Source organism: Chaetomium fimeti, assembly GCF_033439085.1.
Source record: "Chaetomium fimeti strain CBS 168.71 chromosome Unknown B0H64scaffold_5, whole genome shotgun sequence".
Taxonomy (NCBI): Eukaryota; Fungi; Ascomycota; class Sordariomycetes; order Sordariales; family Chaetomiaceae; genus Chaetomium; species Chaetomium fimeti.
In genome coordinates this window covers 3,710,079-3,724,499 of record NW_026944333.1, presented here as the reverse complement: position 1 = coordinate 3,724,499, position 14,421 = coordinate 3,710,079, and the positions used below count along the sequence as shown (strand labels likewise).

The window sequence follows — 14,421 nt, the reverse complement described above, 5'->3', positions numbered from 1 at the left end:
GCTCACCGGCGACCACAGCACGCCTAACACGCTCATACCGGACGCAGCGGCAGCTACGAGATCACGCAATCCCTCCCAGTTTCGGCTTCGGCTTTCCCCTCTTCAGGGCTCATGATTTTCACTCCTTACCAACAATTTCAACCATCCCTGGATTTAATGGATAAGCATAGTATACAGGACGACGTGGCTTTTTTTTCTTTCCTGTTATTTTTTACCTAGTAGGGCATTTTGGGTTGGGTCACGGTCAAGATACCTCGGGAAGGAAAAGGGCGGTTGTTTGGTTGAGTCCAGTCCTTTCCACATTTTTCCTTTTTTTTCTTTTCTTTTTGGGCGACGACTGTTTTACGCCGTCTTCATTTTGGCTGTATTGTACTTGTACCATTTGTTTGTTTTGAGTTCTGTTTTGCGCATGTACTTTTATGTAAAGCAAGGAGGGAGGGGGCGATGTCATGAGACAAGATAATTTAATGATAGATGAGACGGGATGGTTGCTGGGAGAGATTGAATAGGAAAGCGCGGATGGAAACAATATACCGGGGCGCTCTTCATCCAATATCAATGCCATCGGTGCTCAAACGTGGTGCTCAAACGTGGTGACCAGCGAGTGCGACATGGCCAAGCATGTCCTACTTTCATTCTGTGTCTAAAAGCCGTTACTTTTCCTCTCTACCTGCCCTATGTGGTATCCCAAGCGCCATGTGTTAAACACGCACCCCGTTTCTGAGTTGAACAAAATGATGCCCGAAGCTGCCCCGGGCCAAGCAGAACGCCGATAATTGAAAATATTAATGAGGTAGGAGTGTATTTGGCTACTTGCTTTTAGAACAAGCCGTCGATCTCACCCGTTTCGACATCAACGTCGACGTTGAGGTAGCCGGGGGCAGTGGGCAGGCCGGGGATGGTCTGAATGTCGGCAGCCAGAGCGTAGAGGTAACCGGCACCGGCAGCCATGCGCACGTCCCGGATAGGTACCGTGAAGCCAGCCGGGGCGCCCTTGAGCTCTGGGTCGTGGCTGATTGAGTACTGCGTCTTAGCGATGCAAATTGGCAAATTGCCGAAGCCCTGGCGCGTGTAGGTATCAACCTTCTTCTGCGCGAGCTCACTGAACTCGACTGTGTCGGCGCCGTACATGTCCCGAGCGATCTTCTCAATGCGCTCCTGCACGGTGCCTTCAAGGCTATAGAGAAGCTTGAAATCCTTGGGCATCTCGGCAGCAGTGACGACGGCGTTGGCAAGATCAACAGCGCCCTTCCCACCCTCAGCCCAGTGATTAGCCAAGACTGCATCTACTGCGCCAGCCTTGATAGCCTCGTCACGGACGACGTCAATCTCAGCCTGCGTGTCTGTAGAAAACTTGTTGATGGCGACCAAGACCGGCACACCGTATGACCTGGCGTTGGAAACATGCTTCGCCAGATTGACGCAGCCCTTGCGCAGGATTTCGACGTTCTCCTCTCGGTATACGGCGTCGAGCGGAGCACCGGGCGAGATGGGCGGACCGCCGCCGTGGACCTTGAGGGCGCGGACGGTGGCAACCACGATTACCACGTCCGGGATGAGACCCGAAGTACGGCACTTGATGTTGAAGAAGCGCTCGCCACCCATGGTAAAGTCGAAACCAGCCTCGGTGACAACAAAACCAGCCTTGGCCGCGTGGTCCTCATCGGGCTCCGTGCCCGTAAGCTTCAAGGCCATCTTGTCAGCTAGGATGGAGCTGTTACCAATGCTGATGTTGGCGAAGGGGCCCGCGTGCACGAAAACGGGAGTCCCCTCCAGGCTCTGCATGAGGTTCGGCTTGATGGCGTCCCTCATCAGGGCCGTGAGCGCGCCACCAGCACCGATGTCATCGCAGGTAACAGGATCACCGCTCCTAGAACTGGCAACGACCATCCTGCCGAGACGCTCCCGCATGTCGCCTAGGCTGGTGCTCAAAGCCAGAATGGCCATGCACTCGCTGGCCACGGAGATGTCGAAACCCGTCTGGCGGCTGTGTCCCTTTTCAGTCGGCGCGTTTCCTACCACAATGCCGCGCAGGTGGCGGTCGTTGACGTCGAGGACACGGCGCCAAGTGATGGTCTCGGGGTCAATGTCTAGACGAGCAAAGCGAGTGATCTCGTCTGCGGTCAGCGAATCGGGGTCCGTTTTGTCGATACCCAGCTTTTGCAGGCGGCGAAGCATAACAGGGGCAAAGGCTCGCTTGCCACCCTTGGCAGGGACCAGCCGCCTGTAGAGAGCGGCGTCCTTCTGGGTGCTCTCGTGGAACATGCGGGTGTCGATGGCCGCGGCGAGCAAGTTGTTTGCAGCAGTGATGGCGTGAATGTCGCCAGTTAGGTGCAGATTGAACTCATCCATGGGGATGACTTGACTGTATCCACCGCCAGCGGCGCCACCCTTGATCCCGAACGTCGGGCCCTGGCTGGGCTGCCGCACGTTGGCAAATGTGACGCGGCCGACATGCGCGCCCAACGCCTGGGCAAGACCCATTGTTGTCGTCGACTTACCCTCGCCCAGAGGTGTAGGAGTAATTCCTGTGACAACGACATAGCGGCCATTCCGACGGTGGTCGAGGCGCTTCAGCAGATCTAGATCGACCTTGGCCTTGTATGCGCCATATGGTTCTAACTCCGAGCCCGTGATACCGATCTCCTTGGCAATTTGGGTGACGGGCTTAGGCGCCTGCGCCCGGGAAATGGCTATGTCGGAGGGGACGGGGTCAAGGAGCTTGAGGTGCAGGGGCACGATGTGCCTCTGTTTCTCTACTTCGAACGACCGTGTCGCAGCATCGACCACGTTCTGAAGAAGCATGGCGACGGTCATGGGGCCGACGCCTCCGGGGACCGGGGTGATATGGGAAGCAACCTGGGAGGCCGACTCGAAGTCGACGTCGCCCGCCAGACGCTGGCCCGACTTTTTGGTGGCATCGGGAATGTAGTTGGTCCCCACGTCAATGACGACGACCCCGGGCTTGAGCTGCTCGCCCCTGACGAAGCCGGGCTGCCCAATGGCAACAACGAGCACATCGGCATTCTTGAGGTACTGGTCCAGATCCTTGGTTTTGGAATGGCAGACTGTAACCGTGGCGTCGGCATTCTTCAGGAGATAACTGACGGGGCTGCCGACGATATCGCTCCTGCCCAGAACCACGGCGTTCTTGCCAGCCAACTCAACGCCCGCTTCCTGGAGAAGCACCATGACGCCCTTGGGAGTGCAAGGGATGAAGAAGGGGCGGCCCCCACGCTTGGCTAGTTCGCCGATGTTGTGGGTGCCGAAGCCATCGACATCCTTCTCGCCAGCCACGGCCGAGGTGACATTGTACTCGGAAACATGTTTTGGGAGGGGCAATTGCACTAGGATGCCGTGCACTGCCGGGTCGTTGTTGAGGACGACAACACGGGAGATGAGCTCGGCCTCGGTGGCGGACTCGTCGAACTTGATCAGCTCGCAAGCAATGCCGCACTGGAGGAGACAATGTCAGAATACCATGCATGTAAGTGATGGGTGTTAGCCGTGTGTGGCTAGCAGCGTACCTCTTCGGCGGCCTTCAACTTCATGCGCACATAGGTCGCTACCGGGCATTCGACGTCAGTACCTGATTTCCCCCATGCCCTTAGGCGCATGTGCTCTGGCGGGGTAAAAGAGGTGGGGGATTTCGTCGTGGGAGCTTACATGAATCGGACCGGTCACCGACTGCAGCGTTTGGTGGTTAGTTTAGTCACAAATATTGGATCATATTAGGGCCCTGCCTTGAGCCTGTGGCGGGATGCAACGCACCTTGGATGATCTTGAGGCACGGCTGGAACCGCGGGTTGACACTCTTCTTCTCTGCGATCTCGGCGTGCAAACGCTCGCGAACTCCCCGGGCAACCGCCGTTCCGTCGATTTTCGTCGCGGCCATGACTGCTGCCGAACTGGAGAAGGTCCTGAGAACAGTTGTGGGCAGGATGTGGTGGGAACGCAAAAGAGCGTTGGTGTGACTCCTCGAGCGCTTGGTGTTGTTCCCAAGTATTGGGCCCGAGACTGATGGAGCCCAGCGAACTGATGTGGGACAGCGCGGGGCAGCGGGGCTTACGGCAGCCGAGGGAGACCACCGAAAGTCGGCTGCCCGATTGTTGACTTCCCCTGAGTCACATGTCGCTGCTGTCGTAGTTGTGGCACTGCGAGCGGCGCGCAACGAGCACTTTTCCAGCCGGAGGGTCGACAATTTCCTGCCATTGGGAATTCCAGGATGCCTCGATTGGGATTGATTTGTCGTCGGTGGGCGATGTGATAGCCTGGCTGTCGGCGCAAGTCTCCGGGCCGGAATCCTCTGAATGAGGCGTGAGAGAGTCATGGCACTTGTGACTCTGCCGCTCCTGCTGCTCCTTCGACCGTCCGGTGACTCGTCTCTTCGGCCGGCAACGCCCTTCTCGAGAGCCAATTGGTTCTTAAACACGGACAGGAAGCCGTACAAGACACTGGGCTTACTGGATCCCTGAGGATTAAAAAGAGTCGGGAGGTGGAGAGAATTCGGCTGAGTCACGGCCGCGCCGAAGGTCTTGCCTTTGCCTGTTCGTCGAACCGGGGGCGGGAATCATGAAAGAGAAGAAGCTACGGTTGACAAGAACGGCGCGAGAAGAGACGAAAGGACTCTAATAAAACAGAAGACCGACCCATACCGGCGGATACCTACGTTGCGTCCTTGGTTCGGGGTGCGCTTGAAATCAATGTGTGTTTGAGTCTGTCGCCCGGGACTAAAAGAAAGTCCCTACCTTTACCCGCAGTTGACAACTTGAACTTGACACGAGACCCGAACGGTGCTGGTCTTCCGCGGCGGGAACGGAAAGGTGTCCGTTTCCACTCTTAAGAGCGTTGCAGCGGGCGCCGGCCAAGCTATTCACACAAAGTTACGTGCTGTGTACAGAGGGATGATGTTGGCCGATATTCTGAAATATCCGCCGTCGCTTATCTCATCTGTGGAATGGTTTTCTCTCGACCGGTCAGAGGTCTGGGTGACTCACCTGAAAACAGAAGGCGGTCAAGGACCCTTGCACAGGCTCCCACGCACCAACAATGACTCCGCAGCGTCGCTGAGCATTTGAGTGGGGCAGAATCGCCCCGCGGTGGCCGGGGGGTGGCCTATCGGCGCCGCGCACAATCTGCGGAAAAATTACTGGGCGCCCAAATCAATCCGGCGAAAGAAGCCAACGCCCTGAAAGAAACGCCCCGCAATAGCTCGCAAAAGACGACCCGGCGCCGATTATAACTACACTTCCCTGCGGCAGACAACGAAATTCTTCTCGAACGAAAACAAGACCATCTTGACCGACCTTCAGTACCGCGAACATGAGGCCTATCTTGTTGGCGGGCCACGAACGTGCCCTGACCCAGATCAGGTTGGTCGCCTTTGCCGTTGGAGGGGAAACACTGGGCTTCGGATCTGACCTGCTCGCGTTTTTGTAGATACAACCCCGACGGCGACCTTATCTTCTCAGTCTCGAAGGATCAACAAATTTGCGTGTGGTTCGCGCACAACGGCGAGCGGCTCGGGACGTATCGCGGCCACCAGGGTGCCATCTGGACCATCGATGTCGACCCCACATCCACCATCCTCGCTTCAGGGTCTGCCGACAACACAATCCGCCTTTGGGACATCAAGACGGGCAAGTGCCTAAAGACATGGGACTTCCCAACGGCCGTCAAGCGGGTTGAGTTCAGCGAGGATGGCACCAAGCTGCTGGGCGTAACAGAAAAGCGCATGGGGCACCTGGGCACGATTGTGGTGCTGGACATCGAGATCGACGTGGAGGCGGAGCAGAGCGATGAGAAGGTCCTGACCATCGTGTGCGACGAGAGCAAGGCCACGGTCGCGGGGTGGAGCTACCTGAGCAAGTACATCATCGCTGGCCACGAGGACGGCTCCGTTTCCCAATACGACGGCAAGACGGGTGACCTGCTGTACAACATCCCTATCCACGAGCTGAACCAGCCCATCACGGATCTGCAGTGGTCCCAGGACAGGACTTACTTCATCACTGCGTCAAAAGACAAGACTGCCAAGGTATGCCTGGCAATATTTTGAGAGGGTCATCCTGGACAGATACTGACTAGCAATCACAGCTCATCTCCGCCAAGGACCTCGAAGTGCTCAAGAACTACACCGCCGACACACCCCTCAACAGCGCCGTCATCACGCCGAAGAAGGAATTCGTCATCCTCGGCGGTGGCCAGGCCGCCATGGACGTCACGACCACGGCCGCCCGGCAGGGCAAGTTCGAGGCCCGCTTCTACCACAAGATCTTCGAGGACGAGATCGGGCGCGTGCGCGGCCACTTCGGCCCGCTCAACACGGTCGCCGCCGACCCGACGGGCAAGGGCTACGCCAGCGGCGGAGAGGACGGCTACGTGCGCGTGCACGCCTTCGACAAGGGGTACTACGACTTCATGTACGAGGTCGAGAGGGAGAGGCAGAACAGGCTGGCGGCGGCGGCCAATGCTTGAGGTTTCTGGTGGGGCTGGAGGGCGGTGGTTCGGCATTTACAAATGGCGTTCAGGGACACGAACTTAGGGCGGCGGATCGAGGTGGAAGGAGAAGGGATACACCCTTTCTTTGACTTTGGAAGAAAAAGTTGGTTCTTCGCCCAGGTAGTGTGGTTTGCTAGTGTAGCTCGGTCCTGCGCGCCTCCTCAGATGGGATGCGGATACCCTACATTGGCCTGTCTTTTCAGCTGTCCCGGTCCCTGTTCTTGCCCCGTCGTTGAAGTTGGAGACGCACTTGCTAGAGCTTGAACCAACGCCTCCCACACGGGAGAAGCGAGAGGCATATTCAGTGCTACATAATGCTGTGTTTTATTATCGGAAAACTGCGGGTTTTTTATCTTGCTCTAGCGAGCTGTCTGTTGGTCGACTCTCCATCATAAAAGCAAAGCACCGAAACGCCGCCCCCTTCCCACTCTAGCCACCGAATCACCCGACATGCCAAACGAATGTGCCGCCAGAGAAGAAAAAGTACAACTAGCCAGGACAGGGACATAACCCGCCCAACATGCCAAATCATCGACGGCCCCTCTCTATTCCCAAATTCCCACATTCCATCCACCCCTGCCACCGTCTTCTCCTCACACTTATTTCTTCTTGCCCTTCGACTTGGCCTTTGAGCCACCGGCGTTCGAGGCTGTAGACCCAACGCTTGATGCCCGCGAGGGGGATGTCGAGTTGGCCTTGCTGCCCGCTGTCGACTTCACATTGTCAAGAGCCTTATTCTGTACCAGTGTTAGTTCAAATCAAGTGTCGTTCGTACGAGGGCCGGCCATGCTCACCTTGACACCATTCGCCTTCGTCTTCTTCTTGGCCGGGGCCAAGCCGAGGATGCTATCCTCGTCATTCTCGTCGTCATCCAGCTCCCGCTTGAACTTCCCGTTCGCGCCATTCGCCTTGGTCGTGTTGACATCCTCAAACTCCTTAACAACGGTTGTGAGGAGCGTGTTGCAACGACGGCCGAGCTCAGTCGGCGTCCGGCTCAGGAAGAACCAATCGAACCGGAAGAGCGGGCTCTCCCGAATCTCATCCCGAATCCTCTCATAGATTCCCTCCGAATCTACGCCGTACTTGTCCAAAAGCACGAGCAAGAACCGGTCTTCCTCCTCTGTGTACACTTTCTTGTTGGTGGTCGAAACAGAATAGCTGATCTTGAGCTGCTGCAGCGGCACACGGTACTGGCTCATCTTCTTGCGCAGCATCTTGCGCTGGTGCTCAATCTTGCGCATCCGCTCCTCGCCGTCCTCGATGATCTTGAGATACTTGTTGTAGTCGGCGATTTCAGTGTATCGCTGCCAGAAGACCTTGGCGTACGTCTTGACCTCTTGGGGCGTCTTGCTGTCGACTTCCATGGCGATGCCCTCGTAATCTTGACGCCCATATCTTCCAGAGCCATTGACAAACTGCTGGAAGTCACGACGGTTCCAATCACCGAACCCTTGTTGGGCGAGCGTCTGCTTCTCCTCTTGCTCCTCCTCGGTAAGGGGCGTGGCGTTATCGATCTCCTGCTGATCAAGTGCCCTCTCGGCCTCGCGCTCTGACAGGTTTTCATCGTCGCCATCCGAGAGAGGGACCTTATACCCGATCTCCTTGCGATAGTATGCTGTCTCTCGGTCTTGGAGGTCGCGAAGCCTGGGGGGATAGAACTGGTAATCGTGGACCGGAACCTGTTTGGGTGCCCGGGGCGCTTTTGGTTTCGCATCGGCAGTCCTACCTCCAGTGTGCAAAGCCTGCTTGTAGTACTTGTCGATTGAGTAAATCTGTTCCTTGCGCTCACGTTTGGCGGGATTGATCCAGTTGACCCCGATATCCTTCTTGCGCGCGGCAAAGTCCTCGCCATTCCACTCATAGGCCGACTCCGATGTGAACTTCTGGAGGTCGTCGATACCCAGCTTCTCATACCTGGCATTGAGCTCCTTGGTCCGGGACTCACCAGCATGCAGAATGTCGTCGATATCGTCATCGTTTAGTTCGTTGCCCTTCTCTGCCAGACCCCCGAACGCGCCCTTTGTCTGGAATACCCGCTCCGCGCCATGTTGAATCATGGAGAGCAGTTCGTCCTTGTTGGCTGCAGCCTTGGCCGCAGCTTGGGCACGGCCTTGCTGAATGACCAACTGATCGAGGCGCAACTTCTGCGCTGCGCGTTCCAAGACCTTCTCCTCGATGGCATTATCCGTGACAAAGCGGTAAACAACCACCTGTTTGGTCTGACCGATACGATGAGCTCGGTCCATGGCCTGCAAATCGGCCTGGGGGTTCCAATCGCTGTCATAGAGGACGACAATATCAGCCGTGGTTAAATTGATGCCCAGACCACCGGCTCGTGTCGTCAACAAGAAGACAAACTTCTCGGAATCCGGCTTGTTGTAGTCATCGATGGCGGCGATGCGATCCTCGTGTGCCGTGCTACCGTCGATGCGGCAGTATTTGTATTGTCGGAACACACAGTAATCCTCGAGAATGTCCAGCAGACGGCTCATCTGGGAAAAGATGAGCACGCGGCTGCCCTGTTTTTGCATCCTCTTCAACAACTTGTCAAGAACGATCATCTTGCCAGCGTTGTAGACGAGGTGCTCGTCGGTCGTGTAAGGAGGGCCGGGCTCGGCGCCCTCAAACAGGTAGGGGTGGTTGCAACATTTGCGAAGCTGCATGACGATGTTGAGCAGTCTCGTCTTGGACTCGCGCTTTCCGCCCGCTCCGTTGACCGCGTCGATGTCCTTCTCGAGAATCTTCTGATACCACTTGACCTGCATCTCCGACATGCCAATGTAGACGTTGACCTCTTTCTTGGGCAGTAGACTTTTCTCCACGTCACTCTTGACGCGGCGAAGCAGGAACGGCCGTAGAACACGGTGCAGCTGCTGAACAACGGTGTCCTGGTCCCGATCCTGGCCAGAGAACCACTGGTCGAAGGCTTCTGCATCCCCAAATACATCAGGGAGGAGGAAATTAAGGAGAGCCCAGAGTTCGTGTAGGTTGTTCTGAAGCGGGGTGCCGGTAATCAAGAGGCGATTTCGCGAGTTGAACATGCGGATGACCTGAGCCAACGATGACTCCTCATTCTTGATCCGGTGGGCTTCGTCGATAATGATGTATTCCCACGCAAATTTCCGGAGATGGGCCTTTTCGCGAAGGATCATCTCGTAACTGGTGATGCAGACGTCAAAGTTCTCGTCAACCAGTCGATCATTGATCAGCTGTTGACGCTCCTCTTTGGCACCCTGCAGAACGAGCACGTTGACTTCCGGAGTCCACCTGGCAAATTCTCTCTTCCAGTTGTCGAGGGTAGACTTGGGAACCGTAACGAGATGAGGGCCCGTGGTGCCCATGATGTGACGCAGGTAACCCAGGAAAGAGATGGTCTGTAGCGTCTTGCCCAAGCCCATTTCGTCGGCGAGGATACCGGAGATGCCGTTTTCATGGAGTGAAATCAACCAGTTCAAACCGGCGATCTGGTAGTCCCTCATAGTGCCCTGAATGAAGCCAGGGGATTCGCGGAAAACGGTCTCGGCGGAACCGCCATGCTTCTCGTCCTTGAGCAGCTCGGCATCTTCTTCGGCCTCGGTCCGGCGACGTCTCTCACTAGTAGCGCCGCCCTGGCGAGCACCGCCTTTCCTCTGGTTGGACTCTTCCTCATTCTGGTGATCGATCTCGGCCATAATCTCTCGGATTTTGGGGTTCGGGTTCGTCTCGATGAAGTGGCGAAACAGGTCAGTTAGACCCAAAAGGTATCGGAATCGACGCAGTGTGTCATCCTCCTATTCGGCTATTAGCTCCAATTCATCGTGGAGAAGGTTGCAAACTGCGCCCACCTTTGACTCGCCCAGCCGGTCGTGCTTCTTGCCAAAGATACTCCTACGTAACTGATTGGCTTCTGAGCGCCTCTTTCGGCCATCGGGGACGGGCTCGCCAGCCACGCTGCTGGCAGTCGTGTTAGGGTTTGTGTCCGAGTCGGTATAGTCGGGGGTCTCGTCGACATCCTGGAAAGTTCATGATCAGCCGGTTTGCTCGCCATCGAGCAGGTGCGCACAGGGTTTAATAAACGAGGGGCGATCCATCTTACCATGTCGTCAGCTGCTTGTGAAGGATTGGTCTGTCCTGGAGCATCTGGCATTGACGCGTCGGTGTCGTTGCCGCTCTGTCGCGGACGGGGTGCCATGTTGGGTGCTGTGCCCTCGGCGACTCGTGGAGCTGCGGTACGCGACTTAGACGCGCTCGTGAGTGAGTGCGAGTGACTTTGCGCGATGGAATGATGGCCGCCTGTTCTTCAGAGTAATTTGGTCGATGGTTGTAAGCCTTGTGGCTGTGATCGAGACGAGAACAAGAAAGGCTCGGGGTAAGGCGTTTGAAGATGGGTGGGTGTGCTAAGCAGGGTGCGAATTTCTGAGGTCGAGGGACCCCAAAAAGGTCCAAACCGCGTCCACAGCCAATCACAACTGCCACACGGCGGAGGGGATTAAACGGCGGCCGACCCAGGTTTCCGCTACAAAAAAAAAGGGAGAAGTGACAAGGAAAAAGCGGAGGTCAAGTTTTTGCCAAAGGTCTTCCGCAGTTCTAAAAAATTACAGGCTTCTTCTCGGAGATATTAACTACCAACTACTTGCCTAACTAATTCCCTTGAATTGGGCCCTCGCGAAATCTCGTGCTTGTAGAAGATAAGAACGCTGACCATCTTCGCCTCGTCGCGAGTTACAACAACCCCTGTGGAGTTTGAAGCCCCATGAGGGCGACAAAGCAAAATTGCCTCCCAGTACTCAAGCCCAGGACATCAGGTAAACACGGGTAAGTTACCTCAGGTACCTACGATACCTCCCCAAGGAAGTCCATCGGATATAGCACACCTCCACTTCTCGTTGCTTGGTACCTTTTCTGCTTCATTAATCAGTTTCCTTGACTCCGACAACATGTCGAGGATTTTGCTCTGATCCATTGTATCCCTATCTCTATTTAATCCCCGTTCCTTCCCAGAATCGAGTTTGTGAATCAATATTGTCAGCTCGATGCTCTCGACTTACATCGACACCGAATTAGGTAAGCCACCCACTTGCTCTGGCTTCCGTGCTGTTTCCACAGAACCACGTGCGACGCCCCACAGCACGCTTCTACGGAGGACGATAGCCACCAAAGTACGGAAACTGTAACGACAGACATCCCTTACGGAGGCGTCGCCCACATTGAAACGTACTTGTAATCTGTATGCCGTACTTAACACGGGCAGTTACTGCACAGGAGGAACCTGAGTCTCTCTTGTCAAATTCTACGATATGAAATACCTCAGCTCCATTCTCAACTTATATTTATGCAACATTTTATAAATAGAAAGCATTCCACCGAGTGACTTGGAGTGCAATGGCCAAGTTGAAATAAAAGCGAGGGAATGAGAGGTCCCTTACTTAGGTATATGCAAGGATCGCAGCTTTATGCAATAAAGCACGGAACAGACAATCGCAATTTGAGGCGTAATGGGAATTGTTTTGTACTGTACAGAGCTCATGTAAAGAGGTTGTTCAAAAAAGGAGGTGAAAATTACGTATATCACTGTGGCGGTTATCGTCTTCCGTACCTTCCCCCCGAGTTGGCGCTTGACAACTCAGCACGAGCCTCGGGCCTAACTCAGTTCATGACAACACAGCGAGCGCCGGAAACCGGTCATCGATGTCATGCCCCAGACCCACGTTACAAATCCCAACGCCCGCCTGAAGACAATAATAAGCACGCGACCCTCTTCTTTCCTTCAGCGCGCACAACAACAGTAAGAGCGGGATATCCGACCCCGTCTCTCTGGAAACACAACCCATCCCGCTACGACGTCGGTGGTCTCCGCTCTGGCCCACCTTCATCTTGGCTCTTGTCGGTTTAGTGAAAACCCCTCAATCTGCCGGTCGAAGTCGAACCCACCGGAGCGCAGTCGACGACGAGCAAAACCCAGCTTCCTCCAGCGGGATACCGCACGCCGACCTTCAAGCCTTCTCCAACCGCCGCCACGCGTCATCGTGACCAGTTGCGTTCCGCACAATGAGTGCCGACGCGAACGAGCTGCTCGACGCCTTCAAGGCCGCAGCTCTCTCGGTCACGAAGCTTTATAAGACTTCGGCCCAGGCACAGGCCAAATCGCGCGCCGATGGATACCATGACTGCCTCGAAGATCTACTGTCTTTTCTCGACAAGGAAAATATCGGCATTCGGAATGGGGAGGCACACAGGGTACGGAAATGGGTAACGGACCGAATGGAGGGGCGAGATTCGACATCCCCACCACTCGAGAGCGACGACGAAGCCGAACGATCCGACACACAAGTTCTATCCTCACCGCAAATGCAGCGCGGCGTTCCCGCAGCAGCACAACGGTTGAAGGACAAGGAAGAGGCGCTGACGAGAGATGCGTCAGCGCCACCAGTGCTGACAACGGTGCCTATTCCACCCAGCCCCGTCGTGGAGGAAGTCGACGTCGTGGTCCCCTCGCAAGACACCTTCAACTTTCAAACAACACATCCTTATCCCCACGACGAAGCCCTGCGGCTTGCCAACCTCAATCTCTCCGACGCCCAGACGATCAATGCTTCGAATGCTCGTACGACATCTCGCGGCGGGAGGAACAGAAACGGGCGGACGGGAACCAGGACGGCGCTAGGAAGAGGGGCTGGGCAAAAACGGAAGGTCAACCTCGCCGAGATATTTGACCTGGGAAGTCTGGAGTACGGGAACGGCAGGGATATGTTTGGGAGCGGAGGCAAGCGAAGCCGCTTTGCATGAGGGCGGCGAAACCCAGCCAGATCTCGCACATGATGCTGCCTTCTGCGCAGGCCGTGGGGTTATTTTTTTGCGGGAGGAATGGGACGCGCTCTTCACTCGTATTGCATCGCATTCCTGGGAGCGCATGGACACGGGCACGGATTTAATGACACTTGGGCATCCGGGGAGGGGTCATGGGAAGGAGGCGGGACATTACCTAGATGGAGCATATCCGGGCGTTTACTTGATACCACGCAAGACGGCATGCTATTTTTCCTGTTGTATGTAGACGTTGGCTCGGTGCGAGCCATCTTGCCGCCGACATAGCGTTTTCGCAATACCCGATTATTGGTCTCGAAGTCGACCTGGACGACGCAAGCACCAAGCCCGAGCCAAGGCTTCAACATGATATATTATGCAGTGCATGACTTGAAGAGACCAACCTCTCCCGCACCCGCGCTAGGGAACTCCCCGATGTCCTACAACATCCTCAGCCGGTGGAGGTGACTTAGCAGCGAAAATGGTGTCTATTCACCCAAATCACACCCGCGCGGGCAGGGCTTAGCGCAGCTCATCCTGCCGACAACTCGAAACAGCTCACAACAATAAAAAGTACTCTTGGGACGACACATCTAGGCTGTTTTCGGGATTGGTTTTTCGCCGTTATGATGCAAGTCAAACAAGGATACCTAAAGCAGTAGTTACAACTGAAGTCACCCTTTTTCTCCTCTTTTCCACATTTCCACAACGAATCCGTTCGCCGCCTTACCAACTGCCCGACGTTTTGGGGTTTGCATGGATGTCAATAACCTCTGGAATCCAGGCCCGGCCGTTCGGAGACCTTCCCCCGGATCGCTGGTCCCACCGATGCCCAAAAGCGGCTTGACGATCCTTGAGTTTCGACGAAACGTCATTGGATGTTGAATCCGACCGCCGAGACGAGGTGCCACGGCCGGCTAGCGGTGTACCATTGCTCGTTCACTCATTCGGTTGTGTGCGGGTGTCTCCGAGATACGAAGGCGGGTATGCCCTCGGTTCCATGTGGGCAGTGTTGAGTCGGAGTTGAGGTGCAGGTCGGGTACCAGCCCGCTCCCGTCCTCAAGCTCCTCGGGTGGCCTGCAGAATGCAGTGCCTGGAAGAGCTTGGCACAAAACTTCAAGGTTCTGTTGCATTTTT

At 55.8% G+C, this 14,421-nt stretch overlaps 4 protein-coding genes across 4 annotated transcripts; 2 read left to right on the top strand and 2 right to left on the bottom strand.

Annotated features, from left to right (window-relative positions):
• Positions 1-560: 560 nt before the first annotated feature.
• On the bottom strand, positions 561-4,004 carry B0H64DRAFT_402337 (formate--tetrahydrofolate ligase-domain-containing protein). The gene is made up of 4 exons (XM_062804223.1): positions 3,772-4,004; positions 3,667-3,687; positions 3,528-3,565; positions 561-3,456 (listed from the first exon to the last, which is right to left on the bottom strand). Exons 1-4 carry the CDS (start codon positions 3,893-3,895, stop codon positions 820-822), a joined length of 2,820 nt encoding a protein of 939 aa, XP_062658509.1. The 5' UTR covers positions 3,896-4,004; the 3' UTR covers positions 561-819.
• A 1,165-nt stretch (positions 4,005-5,169) lies between these two features.
• Positions 5,170-6,802, top strand: B0H64DRAFT_344665 (eukaryotic translation initiation factor 3 subunit I). Its single transcript, XM_062801297.1, has 3 exons — positions 5,170-5,372; positions 5,440-6,037; positions 6,097-6,802. The coding sequence occupies exons 1-3, from the start codon at positions 5,323-5,325 to the stop codon at positions 6,475-6,477; spliced, it is 1,029 nt and encodes a 342-aa protein (XP_062658508.1). The 5' UTR covers positions 5,170-5,322; the 3' UTR covers positions 6,478-6,802.
• Position 6,803: 1 nt separating this feature from the next.
• Positions 6,804-10,919, bottom strand: B0H64DRAFT_476362 (SNF2 family N-terminal domain-containing protein). The gene is made up of 4 exons (XM_062808146.1): positions 10,577-10,919; positions 10,326-10,493; positions 7,296-10,271; positions 6,804-7,238 (listed from the first exon to the last, which is right to left on the bottom strand). The coding sequence occupies exons 1-4, from the start codon at positions 10,670-10,672 to the stop codon at positions 7,101-7,103; spliced, it is 3,378 nt and encodes a 1,125-aa protein (XP_062658507.1). The 5' UTR covers positions 10,673-10,919; the 3' UTR covers positions 6,804-7,100.
• Positions 10,920-12,102: 1,183 nt separating this feature from the next.
• Positions 12,103-13,622, top strand: B0H64DRAFT_402332 (uncharacterized protein). The gene has a single exon (XM_062804222.1). The coding sequence runs from the start codon at positions 12,529-12,531 to the stop codon at positions 13,264-13,266; it is 738 nt and encodes a 245-aa protein (XP_062658506.1). The 5' UTR covers positions 12,103-12,528; the 3' UTR covers positions 13,267-13,622.
• The last annotated feature ends 799 nt before the right edge of the window (positions 13,623-14,421 follow it).